This window comes from Lampetra planeri, chromosome 1 (genome assembly GCF_965212315.1).
Source record: "Lampetra planeri chromosome 1, kcLamPlan1.2.h2, whole genome shotgun sequence".
In the NCBI taxonomy this organism is placed as follows: domain Eukaryota; kingdom Metazoa; phylum Chordata; class Hyperoartia; order Petromyzontiformes; family Petromyzontidae; genus Lampetra; species Lampetra planeri.
The window spans coordinates 19,312,782-19,334,469 of NC_136107.1; the positions used below are offsets into that span (position 1 = coordinate 19,312,782).

The 21,688-nt window shown below is 44.0% G+C and overlaps 1 protein-coding gene across 1 annotated transcript; it reads left to right on the forward strand.

The window, feature by feature from the left end:
- The first annotated feature begins 1,678 nt into the window (after window positions 1-1,678).
- Window positions 1,679-21,686, forward strand: LOC144719706 (uncharacterized). Its single transcript, XM_078595847.1, has 12 exons — window positions 1,679-1,786; window positions 3,368-3,503; window positions 4,187-4,795; window positions 5,110-5,154; window positions 5,730-5,796; window positions 6,228-6,298; window positions 7,277-7,322; window positions 7,752-7,797; window positions 10,707-10,919; window positions 12,141-12,294; window positions 12,929-13,050; window positions 15,805-21,686. The coding sequence occupies exons 2-12, from the start codon at window positions 3,393-3,395 to the stop codon at window positions 17,264-17,266; spliced, it is 2,946 nt and encodes a 981-aa protein (XP_078451973.1). The 5' UTR covers window positions 1,679-1,786; window positions 3,368-3,392; the 3' UTR covers window positions 17,267-21,686.
- Window positions 21,687-21,688: the final 2 nt, after the last annotated feature.

Sequence of the window (21,688 nt, forward strand, 5' to 3'; positions counted from 1 at the left end):
TGGGTGAAACTTATCCTTATAAATCATCCAGACATTTGCGCCCCCTGAGAGATTTTGCAGGAGCCGCCACTGCATATACGCGGGTTTGCCGGCAGGGCAGAGGAACTGGGGCAAGGGTCACGGTAGATCTCGTGGGGAAGCCCCTGGAACTCTGTGGTGGGTTCCAGAAGGGAGGCATGCCTAGGACGAAGCCGAGCCGCGCCGAGGAGAATAAAAGCAGCGGAGAGCGAGAGCTCCAGGCTGCCGGTTCTGGGAGTGGACTCGTCTCATCGTCGCTGTCGTCGTCACCGCCCTCATCACTGCCGCCTTCGCTCGATCATTGCGCGGCTGGACAGTAGTTGGCTGTCCCGGTCGACGCCATCGGTGCAACACGGACAGGGTCGTGTCTGGGACAGGTCGTGCGGCAGTGTGGTCGTGAGAGAGAGGGGGCCTGAGTGGTGGCGTGAACTCAACAACAATAAAAGGGGAGGACGGTGCCTCCTGTGACCATCTCGTGTCCTTCTGAGTGTGTGCGACGCATGCCACCCGCACGCACACACACAAGCCTCGAGCAAAATAACGAAGAGACGCACTACACTAGTAACGAATTGGCACGTTCTATTTACGTGACAAACCTTACTAATTGGGGTGTTGGCGGGTTTGACACTTTTATATTTAACCCTAAAACCCCCTGTATTATGTATATTGGGCGCGAAAACTGACGCTTCTCAGTCGATATATCTCGCAACTTTTTTTTAGTTTTTTATCCTACCAACAATAATGTTTTGTCAAAGCGACATTCCGGGAAATAGGCCAAAAGCATGTTTTTGTCTATTTGTTTGTGTTTCACCCTTGCGATGGGACCTTGTAGGATGAACGTTCAGATTTATAAGGGCACGGGGTGACAAATAAGGTCCTGAATTGGTCTGAAATAAGGTGGCGCAATTGATTAGGGGTTGACAGGTCTGTTGGTTTCCAAACCTTCCTGGACCTGCGGATCACTGGTCAACCATCAACAACGCAATAACACTGGTCAACTAAAAAAACCCATTTTTTTCTGGCCTGGACTTTTGCAGCTGTTTTAGACTAATTTCAGGGTGTTGATTCCAAATCTGATCTCAGAATTGCTCTATCACATCTCATTTTTATGCTATCGGCATACCCCATTTTCATTGATTTTACCCGAAATTAACTCTGTCACTTATGATTGCAAGTTGTTGCGAGTCAGTGACTGCTTTAGTGTTAAAATATGGTGCTGTATTTTTAGGATAGTGTGTTTATAATATCATTTTATGTAGATATCCACATTTATTTAATATTTTTCTTCTGCAGTTTTTTTTATTGAAAATGCAATATTGGATATCTCAAAAACCTGATGTGATAGACAAAGACTGATGCCAGATTTGGAATCAGCACCCCAAAATTACCTTAAACCCGTTGAAATACCTTATGCCAGAAAAAGTGTGTTGATCAGTGTAATCCTACCACCATGCTGTAACATACTGTACAAGAGGCCACTTGAGCTATACACTTTTAAATCTAAACTGAAAGCCCGTGACTTTAGAACTGTTTTGTGCGTGTGTTTAATTTGTTGTCCTTTCCCCGCACCTCCCATTACCGAGGTCGGCCACGTACGGTGCGAAAGAAGTTCACACCCGCGTGCAGCACGAATCGAATACAAAGCACAATAGCGAATCGCGTTTCGTCGTCTCGGCACCCGTAGCTGCGCGGTGTATGCTGGGACCACCTGAGCTTTGGCGGGAAAATGGAGGCGGGCGTCGAGCTGCGGTGAAGGCGGCGAGTCTCAGTGAGTCTGAGTCAGTCCCTTGAGTCTCTGTGAGTCTGAGTGAGTGAGTCAGTCCCTTGAGTCTCAGTGAGTCTGAGTGAGTGAGTCAGTCCCTTGAGTCTCAGTGAGTGAGTGAGTCCCTTGAGTCTCTGTGAGTCTGAGTGAGTCTCTGTGAGTGAGTCTGAGTGAGTGAGTCTGAGTCAGTCCCTTGAGTCTCCAAGTGAGTCTCGGTGAGTCTCAGTGAGTCTCAGTGAGTGAGTCTGTCTGAGTCTCAGTGAGTGAGTCTCTGAGTGAGTGAGTCTCTGAGTGAGTGAGTCTCTGAGTGAGTGAGTCTCTGAGTGAGTGAGTCTCTGAGTGAGTGAGTCTCTGAGTGAGTGAGTCTCAGTGAGTGAGTCTCAGTGAGTGAGTCTCTGTGAGTGAGTCTCAGTGAGTGAGTCTCAGTGAGTGAGTCTTAGTGAGTGAGTCTCAGTGAGTGAGTCTGAGTGAGTGAGTCTCAGTGAGTGAGTCTCAGTGAGTGAGTCTCTGTGAGTGAGTCTGAGTGAGTGAGTCTGAGTGAGTCTCTGTGGAGTGAGTCTCAGTGAGTGAGTCTCAGTGAGTGAGTCTCAGTGAGTGAGTCTGAGTGAGTGAGTCTCAGTGAGTGAGTCTCAGTGAGTGAGTCTGAGTGAGTGAGTCTCAGTGAGTGAGTCTCAGTGAGTGAGTCTCAGTGAGTGAGTCTTAGTGAGTGAGTCTCAGTGAGTGAGTCTCAGTGAGTGAGTCCCGGTGAGTCTCGGTGAGTCTCAGTGAGTGAGTCTGAGTGAGTTCCACCGAGTCCCCCGAGTGTCCCCTACGAGTCTCTCTGAGATCGCGAGCCTCCCCCTCCTCACGAATCCCAGTGTCCCCGAGTCCCCAAGCGCCCTCACGAATAGCGTGAAGTGTCCCTTTGAATAACATGCCAGAGTCCATGAGTCCATCGATGTCTCTCCGAGCACCGCGAGTTTGTCCGTGAATCTCTTCCCCCGAATTCAATGCCAGTTCACTTGTGTCTCCCCTGAGTAGCACGGGCGTCCTTAAGTCACCGTGAGTTTCCCGATTCTCTTTCTTCCTGGGTAACGCAAAGTCCCCATGCGAATCGCCCCGACTCTACCTCACCCTTTGTACCCAAAGACTTCAGAACCCGTGTCTCTTCCCCGAGCACTTAACACGCCGGTCAGTTAGAGCGGGGAACATTGACGTGGGAATTTTGAAGGACAGTACAACACGCGGCAAATTGCTGGACTGTTCATTATTGCCCACAACGTAGAAGCACAGCTCTGTAAGATGCCTGTGACAACCTTGCGTGCATGGCGGTCACCCATCCAAAAACACCAGCCAGGTTAAAACCGTACTTATATTCTGAGATCTGATAAGAGCGAGCTGATAATCTTCATTCACCACAATGTGAAAACAAAAGAAAACCATTTATTTTCGAATCACGATCTGCAATCGCATCTTGGTCAGAGGGGGGAGCACATTGTTGCACGTCTAGTGATTGAGCATCCAGGACGCTGGTTGATAACCGTGTTGTGTTTGTTGCTTTACTTGTAATGGGTGTGATCGCATCGCCGGCGTGTCCGTGCGCTGTAGATGCTTGTGCACCGGAAGAAGCGGCATGGCGAAGCCGAAGAGGTACGCTCCCCTGCAGGGCAAGCGGTTTTACCTGGACGTGCAGAACCAGCGGCAGGCGACTCAGTTGGAAAGAGAACTGCAGCAGCTCGGAGGGGTAAGGATACACGCTCAGTATGTATGTGTGTTGAACGTCTTTCGCACCGTGCGTAGCCAAGCGTGCTAATCGGAGGTGCGGGGGAAAGACAACATACTAAACGCAAAAAGCAGTTCTAAAGTATGTAGGCGAAGCGAAGGCTTTGTTCGGTATCACCCAGTTGAATGTATGGATGTTTATTATCCGTCCCCGCACCTCCGATCACCACGGTTAGCTACGTACAGTGCGAAAGAAGTTCAACATACACATGTTCATCCAGGTAATGTCCCATGGAAACTCGAAGCATCTTTTGCAAGGTGAACGTGGCTAAACTGTGCAGTTTATTGAGTTATATTTAATAATTTGGTTTTGCATTAAATCTTGATAGGTGTTCATGTAGCCAAGGTGAGAACAGATGATAGTTTGCTCTGTAGAGATGTTTCACTTTATTTGTCCCCCACATCATGTGATGGACAAACTGCTGAAGCTGCAAACCCAATGGTTTAAAAAATGTGCAGTTTTGTGATATGACTCCGTAGGATAAACAAGTATGAGAATGCATGTTAATGTGACACCTTGAAATGTAGACATTTCGATGATTTATAAATCCAAATTGTTCTGCCCTCGCTGATGGTTGCCTGAGGTCACAGATGACCGTGACTGAATAGAGTGCCTGTGTATCATGACACTTATAACTTCTGCAGACTCTGGAGAGGTTTCTGAGTCGGGACGTCAACTACTTGATCACCAGCCGCAGGGAGGTTGCGACAGACAGCAGTGGTCGGCCTGCTGCTGTTGCTGCTGTTACTGCTGCTGCGCCGCTCGGAGGGCCACTGACTCCCTCCAGCACAAGCTCCACGCTTGGCCTGGGAAAGACCGGCAGTGCTGCCGCGAGCTTGGGAGTCACTGTGACAACGCCGGTCACATCTGGTGGCCCGACAGCTATAATCGGGGCGCTCAATGACGAGAGGCCTACCTCCAGCTCCACGATGCAGAGGACTCAAACGGCGCAGGCTCGGACCACTAAACATTGCGCTTTCATCGAGCGGCCCACAAAGGAAGCGCCTGAAACCGGCGCCACTGCGGGAAGCAAGCAGCGGCAGTGCGCCGGAGTGCTGAATCGCTTTGTCGCAGCCGTGAAGTTTGGTGGGAGGTCTCAGCCTGCACCACAGCTCAGGAACGGGTGTCGGGCAGGCATCGAGGGCAGTGATGCGAAACCATCAGTCACAGCCTCACAGCAGCAGCAGCAGCAACAACACAAACAGCAGCTGGTGCTGCAACAGCAGAAAAAGCTTCATCTACCGTCACTGCTCGTGAGTGCAGTGCACATCCACAAGTACATAATTAGTGAGGACGGTGAATGGTTCAGATGGGTCTCTGGGAGGGTTTAATTGGTTGTCAAAAATAGCACAAAATTCCTTAGCACATCAACTGCAATAAAAAAAGTTAACTTTTAAGACAATAAATGCATCACCTATTAATATATATTTTTGTCTGGCGTTTATATGTTTGTTATAAGAAAATTACCAATAGAGATGTTGGTTTTGGTTAAACAGCTGGATATCTCCAACTACATGGACAATTTGAAAAATGTATGTATTTGAAGTATCCTGCTTGTCCCTTGCAGGTGAGCCGTGGAAAGAAGTTGGTACAGAAAGCCATGAAGAGACAGGTTTGTGCTGCCTCGTGAATGCACAAATTTGATTGTAATGAATCCCCCTGTGCTTGCATCTCATTCGTGGGTACGTGAAATTAAGCATCACTAAATAGTTATTTTTCATTTCCTAAGAAAGTGTCAATGATTAAAATACATATTTAATTTATTGGGCTATGTGTCTTAATGCTTGAAGATATACATTGTTTAAGCATCACAACATTGAATTGGTTTTGCCTCAACCTAGTTTACTTGGCAAGGTATTACCTCATTAGCCAGTGCCTCTGGGTATTCTGATATTATGGCAGAAGTAGCTACCCATGTACAGTCTGGTCCCAGTAATTGAGGTTTCAGAGTAAATGTTCTTTCTTGCTGCTTAAGAAATGTGTTGTAAGAATAATACATAGTATTAAATAAACCTCTAATTAAAACTTGATGAACTTTCTGAATCAGCAAAACGAGATTTTGTTTTATAACACTTACACGTAGTTGTAAGCCATGACCGTGGTGGCTCCTAAGCCTTTGTGATTGCTATGGCGATGTGCTTTCCCCTGCATGTCTGTGTGGCACGCTCTGTTTGTGCGCATGCTCAGGAAAATGTAGGTGCTGACCTCCTTGCCAATGCTCGCTCCTGGGGCGTGAAAATTATACACATGGATGGTATCCGTTTTGCTGCCCTGTGCCATTGAAAAACTAAACCAACCACAATATCAGGTGAATTACCAGCATCTTGGGGAAAGTGTTCAAGAGAATTGTGAAGGGTCAAATTTTGAAATAGATTTTCCAAAAAATTACACCGTTTTGCCAAGAGTGTAATATTTGTAAGTAAATAAATGTCAATGTAACATAATTGGCAATAATCACGAATAATGTTTATTTAATTTTGTTTGACATAGAAAGTTTTAACATCAAATGTTCAACAAAAAGCATCAAAGAAACGATGAACAGAAATGTAAAAAAAAATCCAACTTGATGCAAAAGCAGGCCAACTTTTCTTGCTGGGGTAAGATAATGGAGTTTCATCCCTAGTGTCGGTGTACACGTGGTGTCCACTTTGTGACACTTGTGAGTCCTTAATGCATCGCACCCAGCTGCCTTAAAGTATCTGGAGAAGAAGAGATGCGAGGCTGGGAACCCCCCACCTCCAGAGCCCCATGTCCAGGTGAGCTGTTTCTCCGGCATGTAAAACATCACCATGTCTACAAATACGGTTTCTCTATTTCCATTTAGGACAGAGGTGGGGTACCGTTTCTTTATTGAGTGCCGAATAAGACTTAAAAATACCTTTGGGGGGGGGCATACGTTGACATACCTCTGTCACTGCTGTCACTGAACGGAGCCCTTGCAGTGACAGAAGTGACTTGTGACTCATCGTACTAAAATGAGAAAGGGTTGCCAAGTCAAAAATATTCCCCCCCAATGCCAATGAATTTCGGTACAATGCTTGCAGGGAGGGACAGATATTCTTTGCGAGCAGTTTCAAAGTACTAGGTCCTCCCAGCTGCGGGCTTATAGGTTCATAATCCTGGATGTAGGTGTTTGCCTGCAGGGTTTCTCTATCTCCGTATATGGTGTCTGAAGTCTTTAAGGCACAGAGGTAACCCTGTAAATAGACTTCTGTTAACAGGCATGGGCCACCCACTTGTGAGATCAAGTCATTTTTTCCATTCTCCAAAATGTGTACATTTCTTCAGCTTGATGTTTTTGGAATATTTTATTGGACAAATGTATCCGGATGTTGAGACAGATGTGGAGACAGACGTATGAAGGGGAAAAATCGTCTCCTTCATATGTCTGGCTCTTCAGGTGTGCAATTTTTAGGAAATAAAATCATTTGAAATATATGAGCCCTGCCATGGACAGAAATTAAATGTACATATTTAGTACATGACATGTAACCATGATTACCACTAGTCATTTAACACAATAGTTTAAACTACAGTTGGTACATGTTCTCATAAAAGTAGAGTTATTTTATAATTCATAATTTAAAACATTGATGTTTATATATATAAAAAAAAACTTAGGTCGTTGTAATATTTTTATCCTAAAATATTTAATTCTCCAGTTCTAACATCAATAATTCTTTCACTTATGCAGTCGCCTATCTTAACTCTGTCCGTATATTGTTTTTACACAGCCTGCACCTCAGCCTGGCAGTGCCACCACACACAAGCACATTAGCAGTGAGTGGAACACACCCATATCGCACGCATGCAGTGAAACAACTCGCATGCCCTCATGTCTCCCGCATAACCATATCGGTGTGCTTCACATAGCCGTTGCTGACTTGTGCACTCTAGTTAGCCATGGTGTTTACCATAATCCTTGTGATCAGTGATGCCTGCCAGCACGCTTTGAAAGAGTTCCACCTGACCTGGTGGGTATACTTTTAACAAAATATAACCTGACTCAGGCAAAGTGAATGTGGAAGTAATTTAGTTGGCTCTTAAGTCAGAGAATAAAATACGAGCTGGTCACTACCAACACAATCTGTCTGCTACTACCTACCCATTCATGTACAGCTGCAGCAGTTATTCTTACGTTTCCCTGTTGTGTGTTCGTCTATGTGTTTATTGAGCTTCATTCGAGGTTTGTGTGTGTGTGCCAAACAGGTATTAAACTGCAAAAGCAATTCATCAAGGTGGAAGACTGTAGTCAGTGAGTTGTTCACTTTGGGGCATTGCATTAATTTATTCACACTTTTAGAAAGAACATCTTGAATTGCATTTATTCCAAAAATGTTGGTGAAACAGTGTCACAATGCTTGGTGCACTGTGCTTTTAGTCTGACGACTCGAGCTAAATTGTTGGTCATGGATAACATTATTAGCAAGTGAAAACTGAACCGGTCCTGGGTACCCCCTTTACTCAGTTTGACCGCAGTGTCTATTGAAATTCTGAAAATCATCCTCGGTAAAAAGCATCCAGATTATTTCACGTACAATCTTAATTTTAGAACTTTCGTGACTGCAGGAATTATTATTTGGTTCTTTCGGTTAAGTCACGTCTAAAGATAAAATAATAAATTAAATTAAATAATAGAATACGACGTTTCGATTGCAACACAAGCAATCATCATCAGGTATAATGAAATAGCGACATAAAATCTAACCACAAAACTATAGACAGACATATTAGCAGACAGATATCACCAAGATACATAGCGGGAGCAACACAGGTAACAGAGAGGGGTGATCGTCTCTGTGGGGTGGCCTTAAATAGACAGAGGGGGGGGCGGAGGCAGAGAGAGGAAGGGGGGTTAGAGAAAAAATTAGCATATCAATGAGTGGTCAACAGACGTGCTGCACGGCAAGTAAGCCTGAAAATCAGGAGGACACACTAAAATAAATAACCTAGTAAAATATCGAAATGTAATGTAATACAACACAGAGGGTCGGTCAACACACAATTAACGCATAGCCTGGTTGATTACGTATTTCAAAGATTGCTAAGTTAGAATTTAAGTGTGAACATTCTAAAGAGGACACAGGCAGAGAAAACAAGTCGCCAGAGAGAGAGAAAAAAGATAAGCTTAAAACTTCCCCGTAGAAGTGGTTCAATCTTAATTTTAGAACTTTCGTGACTGCAGGAATTATTATTTGGTTCTTTCGGTTAAGTCACGTCTAAAGATAAAATAATAAATTAAATTAAATAATAGAATACGACGTTTCGATTGCAACACAAGCAATCATCATCAGGTATAATGAAATAGCGACATAAAATCTAACCACAAAACTATAGACAGACATATTAGCAGACAGATATCACCAAGATACATAGCGGGAGCAACACAGGTAACAGAGAGGGGTGATCGTCTCTGTGGGGTGGCCTTAAATAGACAGAGGGGGGGGCGGAGGCAGAGAGAGGAAGGGGGGTTCGAGAAAAAATTAGCATATCAATGAGTGGTCAACAGACGTGGTGCTGCACGGCAAGTAAGCCTGAAAATCAGGAGGAAACACTAAAATTAAATAACCTAGTAAAATATCGAAATGTAATGTAATACAACACAGAGGGTCGGTCAACACACAACGCATAGCCTGGTTGATTACGTATTTCAAAGATTGCTAAGTTAGAATTTAAGTGTGAACATTCTAAAGAGGACACAGGCAGAGAAAACATGTCGCCAGAGAGAGAGAAAAAAGATAAGCTTAAAACTTCCCCGTAGAAGTGGTTCAATCTTAATTTTAGAACTTTCGTGACTGCAGGAATTATTATTTGGTTCTTTCGGTTAAGTCACGTCTAAAGATAAAATAATAAATTAAATTAAATAATAGAATACGACGTTTCGATTGCAACACAAGCAATCATCATCAGGTATAATGAAATAGCGACATAAAATCTAACCAGAAAACTATAGACAGACATATTAGCAGACAGATATCACCAAGATACATAGCGGGAGCAACACAGGTAACAGAGAGGGGTGATCGTCTCTGTGGGGTGGCCTTAAATAGACAGAGGGGGGGGCGGAGGCAGAGAGAGGAAGGGGGGTTAGAGAAAAAATTAGCATATCAATGAGTGGTTAACAGACGTGGTGCTGCACGGCAAGTAAGCCTGAAAATCAGGAGGACACACTAAAATTAAATAACCTAGTAAAATATCGAAATGTAATGTAATACAACACAGAGGGTCGGTCAACACACAATTAACGCATAGCCTGGTTGATTACGTATTTCAAAGATTGCTAAGTTAGAATTTAAGTGTGAACATTCTAACTTAGCAATCTTTGAAATACGTAATCAACCAGGCTATGCGTTAATTGTGTGTTGACCGACCCTCTGTGTTGTATTACATTACATTTCGATATTTTACTAGGTTATTTAATTTTAGTGTGTCCTGATTTTCAGGCTTACTTGCCGTGCAGCACCACGTCTGTTGACCACTCATTGATAGCTAATTTTTTCTCTAACACCCCTTCCTCTCTCTGCCTCCGCCCCCCCCCTCTGTCTATTTAAGGCCACCCCACAGAGACGATCACCCCTCTCTGTTACCTGTGTTGCTCCCGCTATGTATCTTGGTGATATCTGTCTGCTAATATGTCTGTCTATAGTTTTCTGGTTCGATTTTATGTCGCTATTTCATTATACCTGATGATGATTGCTTGTGTTGCAATCGAAACGTCGTATTCTATTATTTAATTTAATTTATTATTTTATCTTTAGACGTGACTTAACCGAAAGAACCAAATAATATTTAACGTACGTTTAAATATGCCAGGGGGTAGAGAACTTGTACCCTACCGAGGACCTAATAGGACTTGAATTTACCTTTGGCGGGCCACACAATAACATACATCTGAGTCACTTATGTCACTGATAGTTAATCTAAATTATAACATTGTTGCCAGGACCAAAATATTAAACTCTAGTTCCCGATTAGTGCCGCTAAGATGCAGTGATGGAAAAAGATTGTTTTCAGGCCATTGCAAAGTGGTAAGCCACATGTGGTTGCGGGTAACGTGAAATGAAGTGGGCCTATGGGCTGCTGGTTCTCTCCACGCCTGCTCTAAAACTTTGAGCACACAGGTAGCCGCGGTGAGCTGACAGTGACGTGCGTGTGCGTGACCAGGCACTATCGCCCAATGTTCGTGCAGCTGGGCTGCTTCCCGTGGATAAACACGGCATCGCCGCGTGGCAACTGCCCCTTCGAGCTTGAGATCCTCCCAGCTGGGCCCTCCCAGCAGCAACTGCAGGAGCAGAAACAGCAGCAGGAACTGAAAATTAAGCAGCAGAAGCAGCCACAGCAGGACCAACAGCAGCTGCTTGTCATGGGAAACAAAAGGTAATAGTTGTCCATATTTTGCACAATTTAGTAGGGCTGCAAAAATTTCCCTGCTTCAATAATTTGTTGAATTAGCATGAATTGAGGTAATTTTTTAAATTACGGATAGAAAAAATATATTCTCCTCTTGAGATTTGATTGTAAAGTTTTATTGTTGTTAAAGACAATGGATATTTAAAAAACGATTTTTTTTATTTATTTAAAGAGTTTCAAGTGGCGATAGGAGGACATGTATTCATTGGTTCACTTTGTGGAGAAATGAGTCTACATCATATGGGTAAATCAAAATGGACTGATTTTGTGGTTTTCAGACAGGCATCAGAAGCATCCATAATTAACTATTACCTATAGTCTCTACCCATGGGCACCAGTTGTGATTGATTGAAAGTTTTCTTTTTTAAATTAAATGCAATGGCCACACTTTAATATGTCCAGTCAAAATATCTTCCAAAATAAGTGACCTGTCAGCAGTGCTCAATTCTGTTGACAGCGTTTAGCCGATTGTATAAATGAGACATTCCTGTGACAGGCGCCCTTTTGTACATGTACAGTGGTACCTCGGTATACGTCGTTAATTCGTTCCAGAATGTAGGACTTATACCGAAAATGATGTAGACACCAAACGAATTTTTCCCATAAGAAATAAAGGGAAAGGAAATAATCTGTTTCAGAGTATAAGAAATTATATTTTATATGGCATATTATACATTAATGGGGTTGTATAAAATAATTTAGACACTACGTATTACTAAAATCCATACATAAATTAAAATAAATGCATAAATAAATTAAAATCAATTTAAATAAAAATAAAATAACATCACTTTACCTTGCTGAGAGGAGTTGATAGCTACGAGGATAGTGGGGAGGAAGGGGAGGAGAAGGAGATGCTATTTTTTTTAAAGGAGAGTCCCCTTCCATTAAAACTACTGTACAGGCAGACTGAGAGGCGGCGCTTTGTTTGAGTCGTGAAAGGGGTACGCGGTGACTCATCCCGACCCATACACGTTCTAGCAAGCGCGTCGTATGCCAAGCAAGACGTCGTATCCCAAGACATTTTTTCTCGTCAAAACACAACGTATACCAAATTCGACGTATTCCAAAACAGTCGTGTACCGAGGTATGACTACATGATTACGACTGAAGTGGGCATGTGAAACACATGAGGTGTCCAGGTCAGTGCCAACTCGCACTCATTTGTGTTGCGACTTGACCCTGCAGAGCCGAGACTAATGCTAACACGAAGGCGGCAGCCAAGCCGAGTGCACATGACGGAGGCTGCAAGAGAACGGGAGGCCCCGCTCAGTTTCCGCCCTGCCGGCCCAAGCATGGCTACTGCGAGTGCTGCTGCCTCACCTTCCAGCACATGCAGTCGGTGAGGACTCTCCACTCACCCACCCGCTCACCTTTTGGCCAGATAGCCCACTTGCCGACCTGCCCGCTGGCTTACCTGCATGCTCACCTGGTTGGCTGTTGCCCTACACATCGGTCATCTTACTGTCCTGCTCGAGCATTGCCTGTACACTTCAGAATCAGAATATTTATTTATGCTGGAGCTATGAAGCTCTTTTTCACAGATGTCTCTGCTGTCCAGCGACAGCAGATACATCTATCCAGAGGCAGCAGAGAAATGAAAACAGCAAAACTTATGACACCTTCAGGGTATACAAGGGGTAATTGAAAGGTTTGGGAAGAAAGATTTTTGCATCACATTGGGATTATCGTAAAGTTTTGTTCTTATATAAGAATCTTATAAAAAAATAAATGCATTTACGTTAAGGGTGACTGTAACATTCCTCAACTGACCTACAACTTATATATGCTCCCATCTGAACTTAACAATTAATATTAGGAGTCACAATTATTTTATTTCCTCTATCAAGGCTTAGGGAATAAAGTTATCCGGTCTGCATTTGCAAACTGCATATTTTGTCAGTCCACGAGGCATGTGGAGAACAAACACAATGTGACTCACATCAGGTGCTTTTTGTCTTCCGTGTCCACCGTAGCATATGCAAAACGAAGGCCATCGGTCCTTTGCCTTGGACGATACAAACTATGTGGAGCTCGACGCTATAATCTGCCAGCTGGAGATGAGGAGCTCTGCCAGCCCCACAGCAACGCTCGGCAGGTGATAAAAAAAAAATCAATCTCACGTCCAACTGCGATTCTGGCATGACTGCTGTGATGCAGCTGTTCTAATTAAAACCGACTGATAAATTGTTGCAGAATAAACTATAATCCAAACTCAACTTAACCCTAGTGTAACCCAAAACTAACCTAGATCTAATCTTAACACTAACCCGAGGCTTAACTTAATTCTAACCTAAACCTAACTTAATTCTAAACATTACCTAGTTTAGTTTTAACTCCATCATAACGAAACTCTAAACTCATCCTGAATCCTAACTTAACCGTAACTTTAATAGAACCCGTTATCCCTTAATCTCTCATCCAAGCTTTAGGCCAACTTATTAACCATTATCCTATCATTAACGTTAAATGTAACCTAACCCGAACACAAGTCTGAGATGTAACTCTAAATTAATAAACACTCACCTTAACCCCGACCAAAGTCTTAGCCTTAACTGTAGCTGTAACCTTAACCTAACCTAGTACTAATATTAACCATAACCTTTCCATACCACTAACTCAATACCAAATACTAACCTACCTCAACATCACGTAACCTTGAACCCACATTTATCCATAAACCCATGCTCTGCCTAAGTCCAATTTTAATCCTTAACATCGACACTTCACTGAAATAACTTCGTATTACGCTACATTTGTGAATGAATAGTATAACGTTTTTGTACGTTTGCACATACTCATTACAGATTCCATTCGATGATTCCATTTGTGAATCATTTTGATGTTTGTATGAGATTAACTTTGGACCACATTGTCTTCAATTCCCTTCACATGACAGCCGTTCATCTCCACACAAGTTGATTATTCCAAATATAACTTTTCATTATTGTACCAGTACAGAAAGGGCAATTTTGGAAGTGTTTATCTCTGATGCTTCCCTTTTGTGCAAGTTGAAATGGGTTCAAACTTGATTTGAAGCTTTCGTGACTGCAGGAATTACTCTCTGGTTCTTTCGATAAAGTCCCGTAGAAAGGAAATAATTAAATAATGGAATACGACGTTTCGATTGCAACACAAGCAACCATCATCAGGTAGAACTACATTCAAGAGAGAGACAAAACACTCACAGACAGACACAAGCAGAAAGAGACACACAAAGAGAGACACAAAACATAGACACACAGAGACCCAATGCCTCTGTGTCGAGGCCTTAAATAGAGAGAGGGGGGGGCAGAGAGAGAGGTGGGTCTGCTGGAGCAGAGAAATTATCATGTCAATGGAAGACCCAACAATACTGGTAGATTTTTGAGAGAGTTGTGTGGAAATCCACCCTTAAGCGACTGAGGGAGAGAAAGAGCGATTTGACCTATGAGAGCCTGGTAAATTTTAGAGAGAGATATAGGCAGTTTGAGAAAACAAAATTTAGCAATTTTTTTTGGAATTGTAATGCAATGCAACACAGAGATTCGGCTAACACACAGTTAACGCATAGCCTGGTTGATTACGATCTCCAATGATTGCTAAAATTAGAAGTTAAGTGTGAAATTTTACAAACAGAGGCACAGAGAGAGAGAAAATAAACTTACATCCTCAGACACAGAGAGAAAACGAACTTATATCCTTCCCGTAGAGGTGGTTGAAAATTGAGTTGAAGCTTTCGTGACTGCAGGAATTACTCTTTGGTTCTTTCGGTAAAGTCGCGTAGAAAGAAAATAAATTAAATAATAGAATACGACGTTTTGATTGCAACACAAGCAATCGTCATCAGGTAGAACTAAATTTGAGAGACAGACAAAACACAGACACGGAGACACAGAGAGAGACACAGACACACAGAGAGAGACACCCAACATAGACACACAGAGACCCAATGCCTCTGTGTCGAGGCCTTAAAGAGAGAGGGGGGGGGCAGAGAGAGAGATGGGTCTGCTGGAGGAGAGAAATTATCATGTCAATGAAAGATCCAACAAGACTGGTAGATTTTTGAGAGTTGTGTGGAAATCCACCCCGAAGCGACTGAGGGAGAAAAAGAGCGAATGGACCGATGAGAGCCTGGTAAATTTTAGAGAGAGAAATAGACAGTTTGAGAAAACAACGTAACTTCTAATTATAGCAATCTTTGAAGATCGTAATCAACCAGGATATGCGTTAACTGTGTTAGCCGACTCTCTGTGTTGCATTGCATTACATTACACAAAAAATTGCTAAATCTTGTTTTCTCAAACTGCCTATTTCTTTCTCTAAAATTTACCAGGCTCTCATCGGTCCATTCGCTCTTTCTCTCCCTCGGTCGTTTCGGGGTGGATTTCCACACAACTCTCTCTAAAATGTACCAGTCTTGTTGGGTCTTTCATTGACATGCCAATTTCTCTGCTCGAGCAGCTGCTCCAGCAGACCCCCCTCTCTCTGCCCCACCCCCCCTCTCTCTCTGTTTAAGGCCTCGACACAGAGGCATTGGGTCTCTGTGTGTCTATGTTGTGTGTCTCTCTGTGTGTGACTGTGTCTCTCTCTGCTTATGTGTCTGTCTCTGTTTTGTCTCTCTCTCAAATTTAGTTCTACCTGATGACGGTTGCTTGTGTTGCAATCGAAACGTCATATTCTATTATTTAATTTATTTTATTTCTACGTGACTTTACCGAAAGAACCAAAGAGTTGAAATGGATTGTAGAGTAATTTATCAAGTGGGAATGCAGCTGTGGGATTATAAAAAAAAATCCCTCATGCTATGGGACAGACCTTGGTGCACTGATACTGACGTATGCGTCACCTTCCTCCTTCTGTCCTCTGCCAGCATTACTCCCGAGTTTTCAAGGCCAATGCAGGTGTGTCAGCAGGAAAGAAGTCGACCTTCCTATCGTGCAGACACTGGGGCGGCCCTGATGGCCACCTTGCATGGCAGTGGTGGTGGTGGAAGTAAAGGTAATAGAGCTGCTGGCATCGGAAGCAGTGGAAGAAAAGGTGATATAGGTGGTAGAGGTGAAGGTGGCATCAGTGGGGATGGAAGCAAATGTGGTGGTGATTCTGGCCTCTCCCAAACGCGACCTTGTGCTACCAGCATAGAGGCCATTGACACTGCCTGTGTGGGAAGGACCGGGAGTTTCAGCCGTGCCTCCTTTTCCACGAAGCTGCCAAACGATGTCATGCCTTTGTTGTCCCCATGCACTGTGGCAGAGAGCTTCTCTATGCTGTCCCATAATAATCTGGAACCACTTCGGCTCCGAGCAGAGAGGGTTTCAGCTATAGCCAATGCGGCCACGTCACGCCAGTCACCGGTGGCCAACTGTTTGTCAAAATCCAAGAAGCGCAAAGCGAAATTAACCGCGGAACTACCGCCATCCAAAGTGGCCAGGCTTGATCACTCTGAGAGCGGGGAAGGAGGGATTGTTATGTCGACCTGGAACTCCGGAGCCGGCAACATGGGATGCACGGCAGCGGATGCAGACTACTCACACGGGATCAGGGGCTGTGCAGGTGGTGGGGAAGCGCTTGGCCACTCCATGCCCACCGCAGATGCTGCTCCCATATGTCAGGCAGACGATGTTAATGTTTTGCAAGTCACTGATGGAACAGTCGATCGAACTTGGCTCAACGGCACTGAGGTACAAGCGGAGGCCCCCTGGTGGGAGAGGAATTCGGCATTGGAGGCAACACATGAGGGCGGAATACCACTTTACCTCCAGCTGCTCCAGATCTTCCGGACGAGTGAGGTGGACTCCTTTGAGGGATTCCATTTGGATGGTGACGGGGTACAGGAGCAGCAGGAGGAGCAGGTTGCGGAGAGCGCAGGCTCCCACGAGGACAAGCAAGGAGGACCGACGCTGCACATCGCCCAGGACAGCAGGGATGAGCAAGACAGTACTCGCTACATGGGCAGTGGCCTCCCAGGAGATGCAGCTGAACACAACAGCGCAGCTGATAGCACAGCAAGGACGAGCACACGAAACAGAACTCCGACGGAAGCCAGCAGCAAAACTGCTGGGTTGCCCGGGCAACCCAGCAGTGGCCAATCCGGTTCCAGATGTTCAGCAACCTCAGTACAGATGACTTCAGGTGGAGATGTCAAGCAACTCCAGGAAATCGCAGTCTCTTCGAAGAGCAGCTCTGAATGGGACCCGCTGTTCCCTTCACGAGGGAAGCAGCGAAAGGTGAACGGCGCGTATGATAACCTGCGCGACGTGTGCGTGGACGTGACCGACATGGGCTATCAGGCACACCTGGATGCCGTGCTCGGGGCCAACCTCAACCCCAAGTGACGTCTGCACCCGCATACTCGCGCAACCGTGGCCAGAGAGGCTCACCATTCTCTACAGTGCTGCCTGGGTGCTGTAGAGCAGGGGGGTGGGTAACCTGAGTACCGAATAGGACGTTTTAGATATGTTTGGCGGGACACATATTAACACACCTCAGTCACTTCTCTCACTGAAAGAGGCACTTGTAGTTACAGAATTAACTTGAGTGCATTAAAATAACCAGTGGTGAAATCTTTTTTTAATCTAGTAGCCTATTAATTTGGCTGTTATGGCAGCGATGGATAAAATATCGTCCGTGGCCAGTTTCAAAGTAGTAGGCTTCAACGCGGCCGTGTGTTGTATGAAATAAAGTTGCGAGCCGTATCCGACCCACGGGTCGTAGATTCCTCACCCTTTTGCCCCCTTAAATTCACTGTCACTTTGCAATGGAGGGGTGGTTTGTGACAGGGGAACCTCAGAGCAGCGGTCTTATGCCTTAAAGAATGCAACCCATATAATGAATAGCCATTGGTAGATGCCCTTGGGCAGTTTCCCACGCCGTCTGACATTGTTGTCGTTGATTAAATAAAAAATATAAATTACAGGTGTGCTCTAGAGGCACACTTTGGCATTGCTTTTGTTGTAGCATAATTATTTTTCCTAACAAAGTTTAAAAACTCGTGTTGGACAGTCCAGGAAACAACACAGGAATGTATCTACAAGGGATGTTTATTTTGGGTTGTCTTTCATGAGCGATGGCACAAACCGGCATTACATTCTAGCGACGTTTATGCAGTCAGAAACAGTACCTCAGCGGTCTGATGTTGCCAATTGTGTGATGTGAAGCGTGCAGAATTTGCTGTTACATTTTCCGCAGACGGTGGAAATGTCGGTGCTATTTGTTTATGCTTCTCATCCTGAATGATGAGTGCCTTTACCTTCTGCTGATTGGTTTAAATTATATACGCGTGATGTTGGGCGATGGACAGATTCCTGTGGACCTGTGTCCACCAGAGCCAAACTGTGTTTACTTTAATGAAGTGTGGTGTAGTTTAGCGGCTGCCAAGCACAGCTGCTTTTGGCAACATGCATAAATGTATTTGGTAAACAGATGTAACAGACACATACTTCAATTGTTATCTAAAAGTACACAATGGGACTTTCGGGAGGAATTTATTTTAATGAGGTGACAACTCATTGGCATTTTATTCTCACAAGTACCTCCTGATGGCAGACTTTGCCCATTCATATCACCATGTAGGTTTTTAGCAGTGAATTAAAACACGTTTAACTTACATGTTATGTTTGAGTTAGCATGCATACCATCGCAGATCACCAGTGTCTTATCATCGTCATTGGACATCCTTTTTAGTTTTAACAGCTCATGGGTCAATGCCAGAAGGCAGTGGCTTTCTGCCAAGGCTTTACCCCATTGCTGCAATGTGACGAAATAATAAAGAGCATCTCCGCAGGAATGGGGGGGTTAATCTCAACGTGTAGCGTCCACAAATGCCTCGTTGTGCGAGAGTTGTGCCGAATTATATCAACGTCCGCGCTGGAGGCACTCGAGTTGTGCTCGTTTATTCACCCAGACCTGCCGCTCACTCGGCAATAACATTACTGTCGCAAAAAAATAGCCATATTTCAATATTAATGACATTCTCAAAACTTTGGCGGCTTGGATAAATCGCAACATTCGTCAAAATGTGAATGTCCGTCATTTATCGTAATGAAAAGCACTTAACCCATACATGTCACGTCACAGTGCCTGGAGTTGATATATATATGACTTGGGATTATTTGCATTTTGGTGTTCGTGATTATTAAGCGCCTAAACTCACGAGATTGTGTCGTCCTGTGAATCTCGGGTAATAATAATATATTAACTACAAAATCTCACTACCTCTGTTGGCTACCACAACCAACATTCATGAAACCAGTGTTGATGTGCAGTTTACATTCGGGTTTGGTAGTTACACTTGTCAGGCTTGCTGCAGTTCCTCCAGTTTTGAGCCCACAACCGAATAAAATCTTTATTTTGTAAGGTACATACAGCAAGGGTTGTATCCCAGGCTGTCTTACACACATTTGAAGCATCTTTCATGGGAGACAGGATGTGAGATTAGGATTAAGAAAGTGTGTAAAATACTGATTGTCAATATATTTTCAAGACTTTACAGTAATGGTCAGGGAACGTTATTTTGATACCAATCAGTTGTCACCATCACATACCGTCCTCTAGTGATGTCACTAGAGTGCTCCTGACTAAATCTAAATGTATTTTTCTTTCTAAGTATCAAGCCGATCCATGTTAGCAAATGGTTTTTAATTTGTGCCTTCCTTTAACTAGCATAGGTGCATTTATACCTGTGCACCCACAGCAATTCTGGAATGGGATGAGGGTTAAACAAAGAACCACTAATCAGAACCATTCTCAGCCCGAGGCCAGAGCAGACACTAATAACCACCGATTTACGTGGCCAGTGAGTGAATTACTTGATAACCTACTCCGTTTCAAATGGTTATCAGAACATTTACCATTAGCCACATTCGGAAATTGGAACCACTACATTTATGCCACCCCACGTGGTACTTGGCAAGTGAAATGTCTGGTCTGGGCTCATGGACTACATGTCGCTTCATGATGAGGCTGTACCAGCACTGCTAGCAGCCTCAATTGGCAGAGCAGTGAAACAAATCTCGTTGAGGGCTAGAGGCTGCCCACAGGAAGCTCAGCTTGCTGCAACAATCACATCGGTCGATGAAAAAAAAGACCAAATAAAAAGTATGTACAAGTTTAAATTGTTTTTATATTAAAGTTTGCATTATTTCATTGCTTTTACTATTGCGACCCAAATAATCATTGGTAGTTTTGTGGCGAATATACTGTATAACAAATTTCCTATCTGGATACCTCTACTGTCTGCCGCTCAAGTGCGCGGTAGTCACGTCGCCTCGATCCCAGTGTCGAGGTGGGTTCGTGCGTTCTGCATGCCATCCCCCACTTTAAACTTCTGGAATTTCACCAGCATTGGTTCCAGCATAACTAATGATGAAGCCCGTTATGTCAAAACCAGTTGAGTTTGCTCATGTTGACCCAATGATGCTGAAATGAATTTAATCATTCCCATAAAGCAATGTGGCTGACAATGTGTAGAAACCAATGGTTATATATCCATCGATGAACACATGGGAAAGAGGCACATTTTATGCTTATCCAATGTGCAAATTAAATGACATCAGAATTGGTTGCCTTTTTAAATGTAATTAGTTCAGCTCTGCCACATGTTGGTGCCTTGTGCAGCCTCAATCTTTAAATGTACAGGGACTCTATTTACGAACATTCGACTTACGAACTTTCAGAGATACGAACAAACCTGTCCATGTGTCAAGTTGCCTGTTCGGGCCAAGAGTCGTAAGTTAAACCGCTGCGAAATCGATGGTGGTGGTGGCAGCATCTACAGGAGATTATACAACTTTTAAAGCCATTCTCCGTGTTTATTGTACATGCTGTACACGTTTTAAATCGACAGGAGTAAAATTTTACTTGCGAATCCACTTACGAACAGACCTCTGGAACCTAAATTGTTCGTAAGTAGAGGGGTACCTGTAATTTTATAACTCAAAGAATTCCTGTAGTCCCTTAGTTCAGCATAGTATCCGTTTGAGTGACAATTATTTATCCAGAAAAGCCTCACCGAGTCTGACTCTTTCAGGAGGTACCTGCGAAGTTGTAGGTTGGGGACAATAATTGCTACGTCCATTCCAATTGAGTGCAATGAGAGCCATCAACGCTGTAAAATAGCAGATGCCCGGTTTCATGTAGCAGAGGGTTTAGATCGACAGTGTCACGAGGTGGGGGGAAAACATGCGTAGACAAAACATGATCTATAGTAAGGGATAATTGGTCGCCTGTTGACCACATTGACATCAGTGTGGTTTCCCCTCGCCTTCATTCAACACTCGATCCTTATGGCGGTACCTTGGGGTACCAAATAATACAAAATGGCCAAGGCAATTAAATGTTATTTCTGGGACACTTTTTTCTAGGGGTGTTACCTCCGCGACTGTGGTACCAATCAATCCGACATCAGTGCTACTCCGTGATGTCAAAACACAGCAAGGACGATTGCGCTGAAACCCTGAACGCTCGTATGCACCATCGTGCACAGCTCGTCGAGATGAGTCGATTGCCGCATCGTCGACCGTCAACCGACTAAAAATGACTGCATCACGGACATTATGCGAGAGCCGGGGTATTATGGTACCCTGGGGTACCGCCATAAGGTTCACTTGCTGCTGCCAAAGCGTGCAGCCCAAGCTGATTAATTGAAATGTTCCCTGAAAAATTGAGCTTTTTGGAGTGTCTTGTTGAATGTCTGTAAATATATTTTCTTGCCATTTCTACGTGTACAGTTGTAATTAAAGTTATTTATTTTTTGTGGA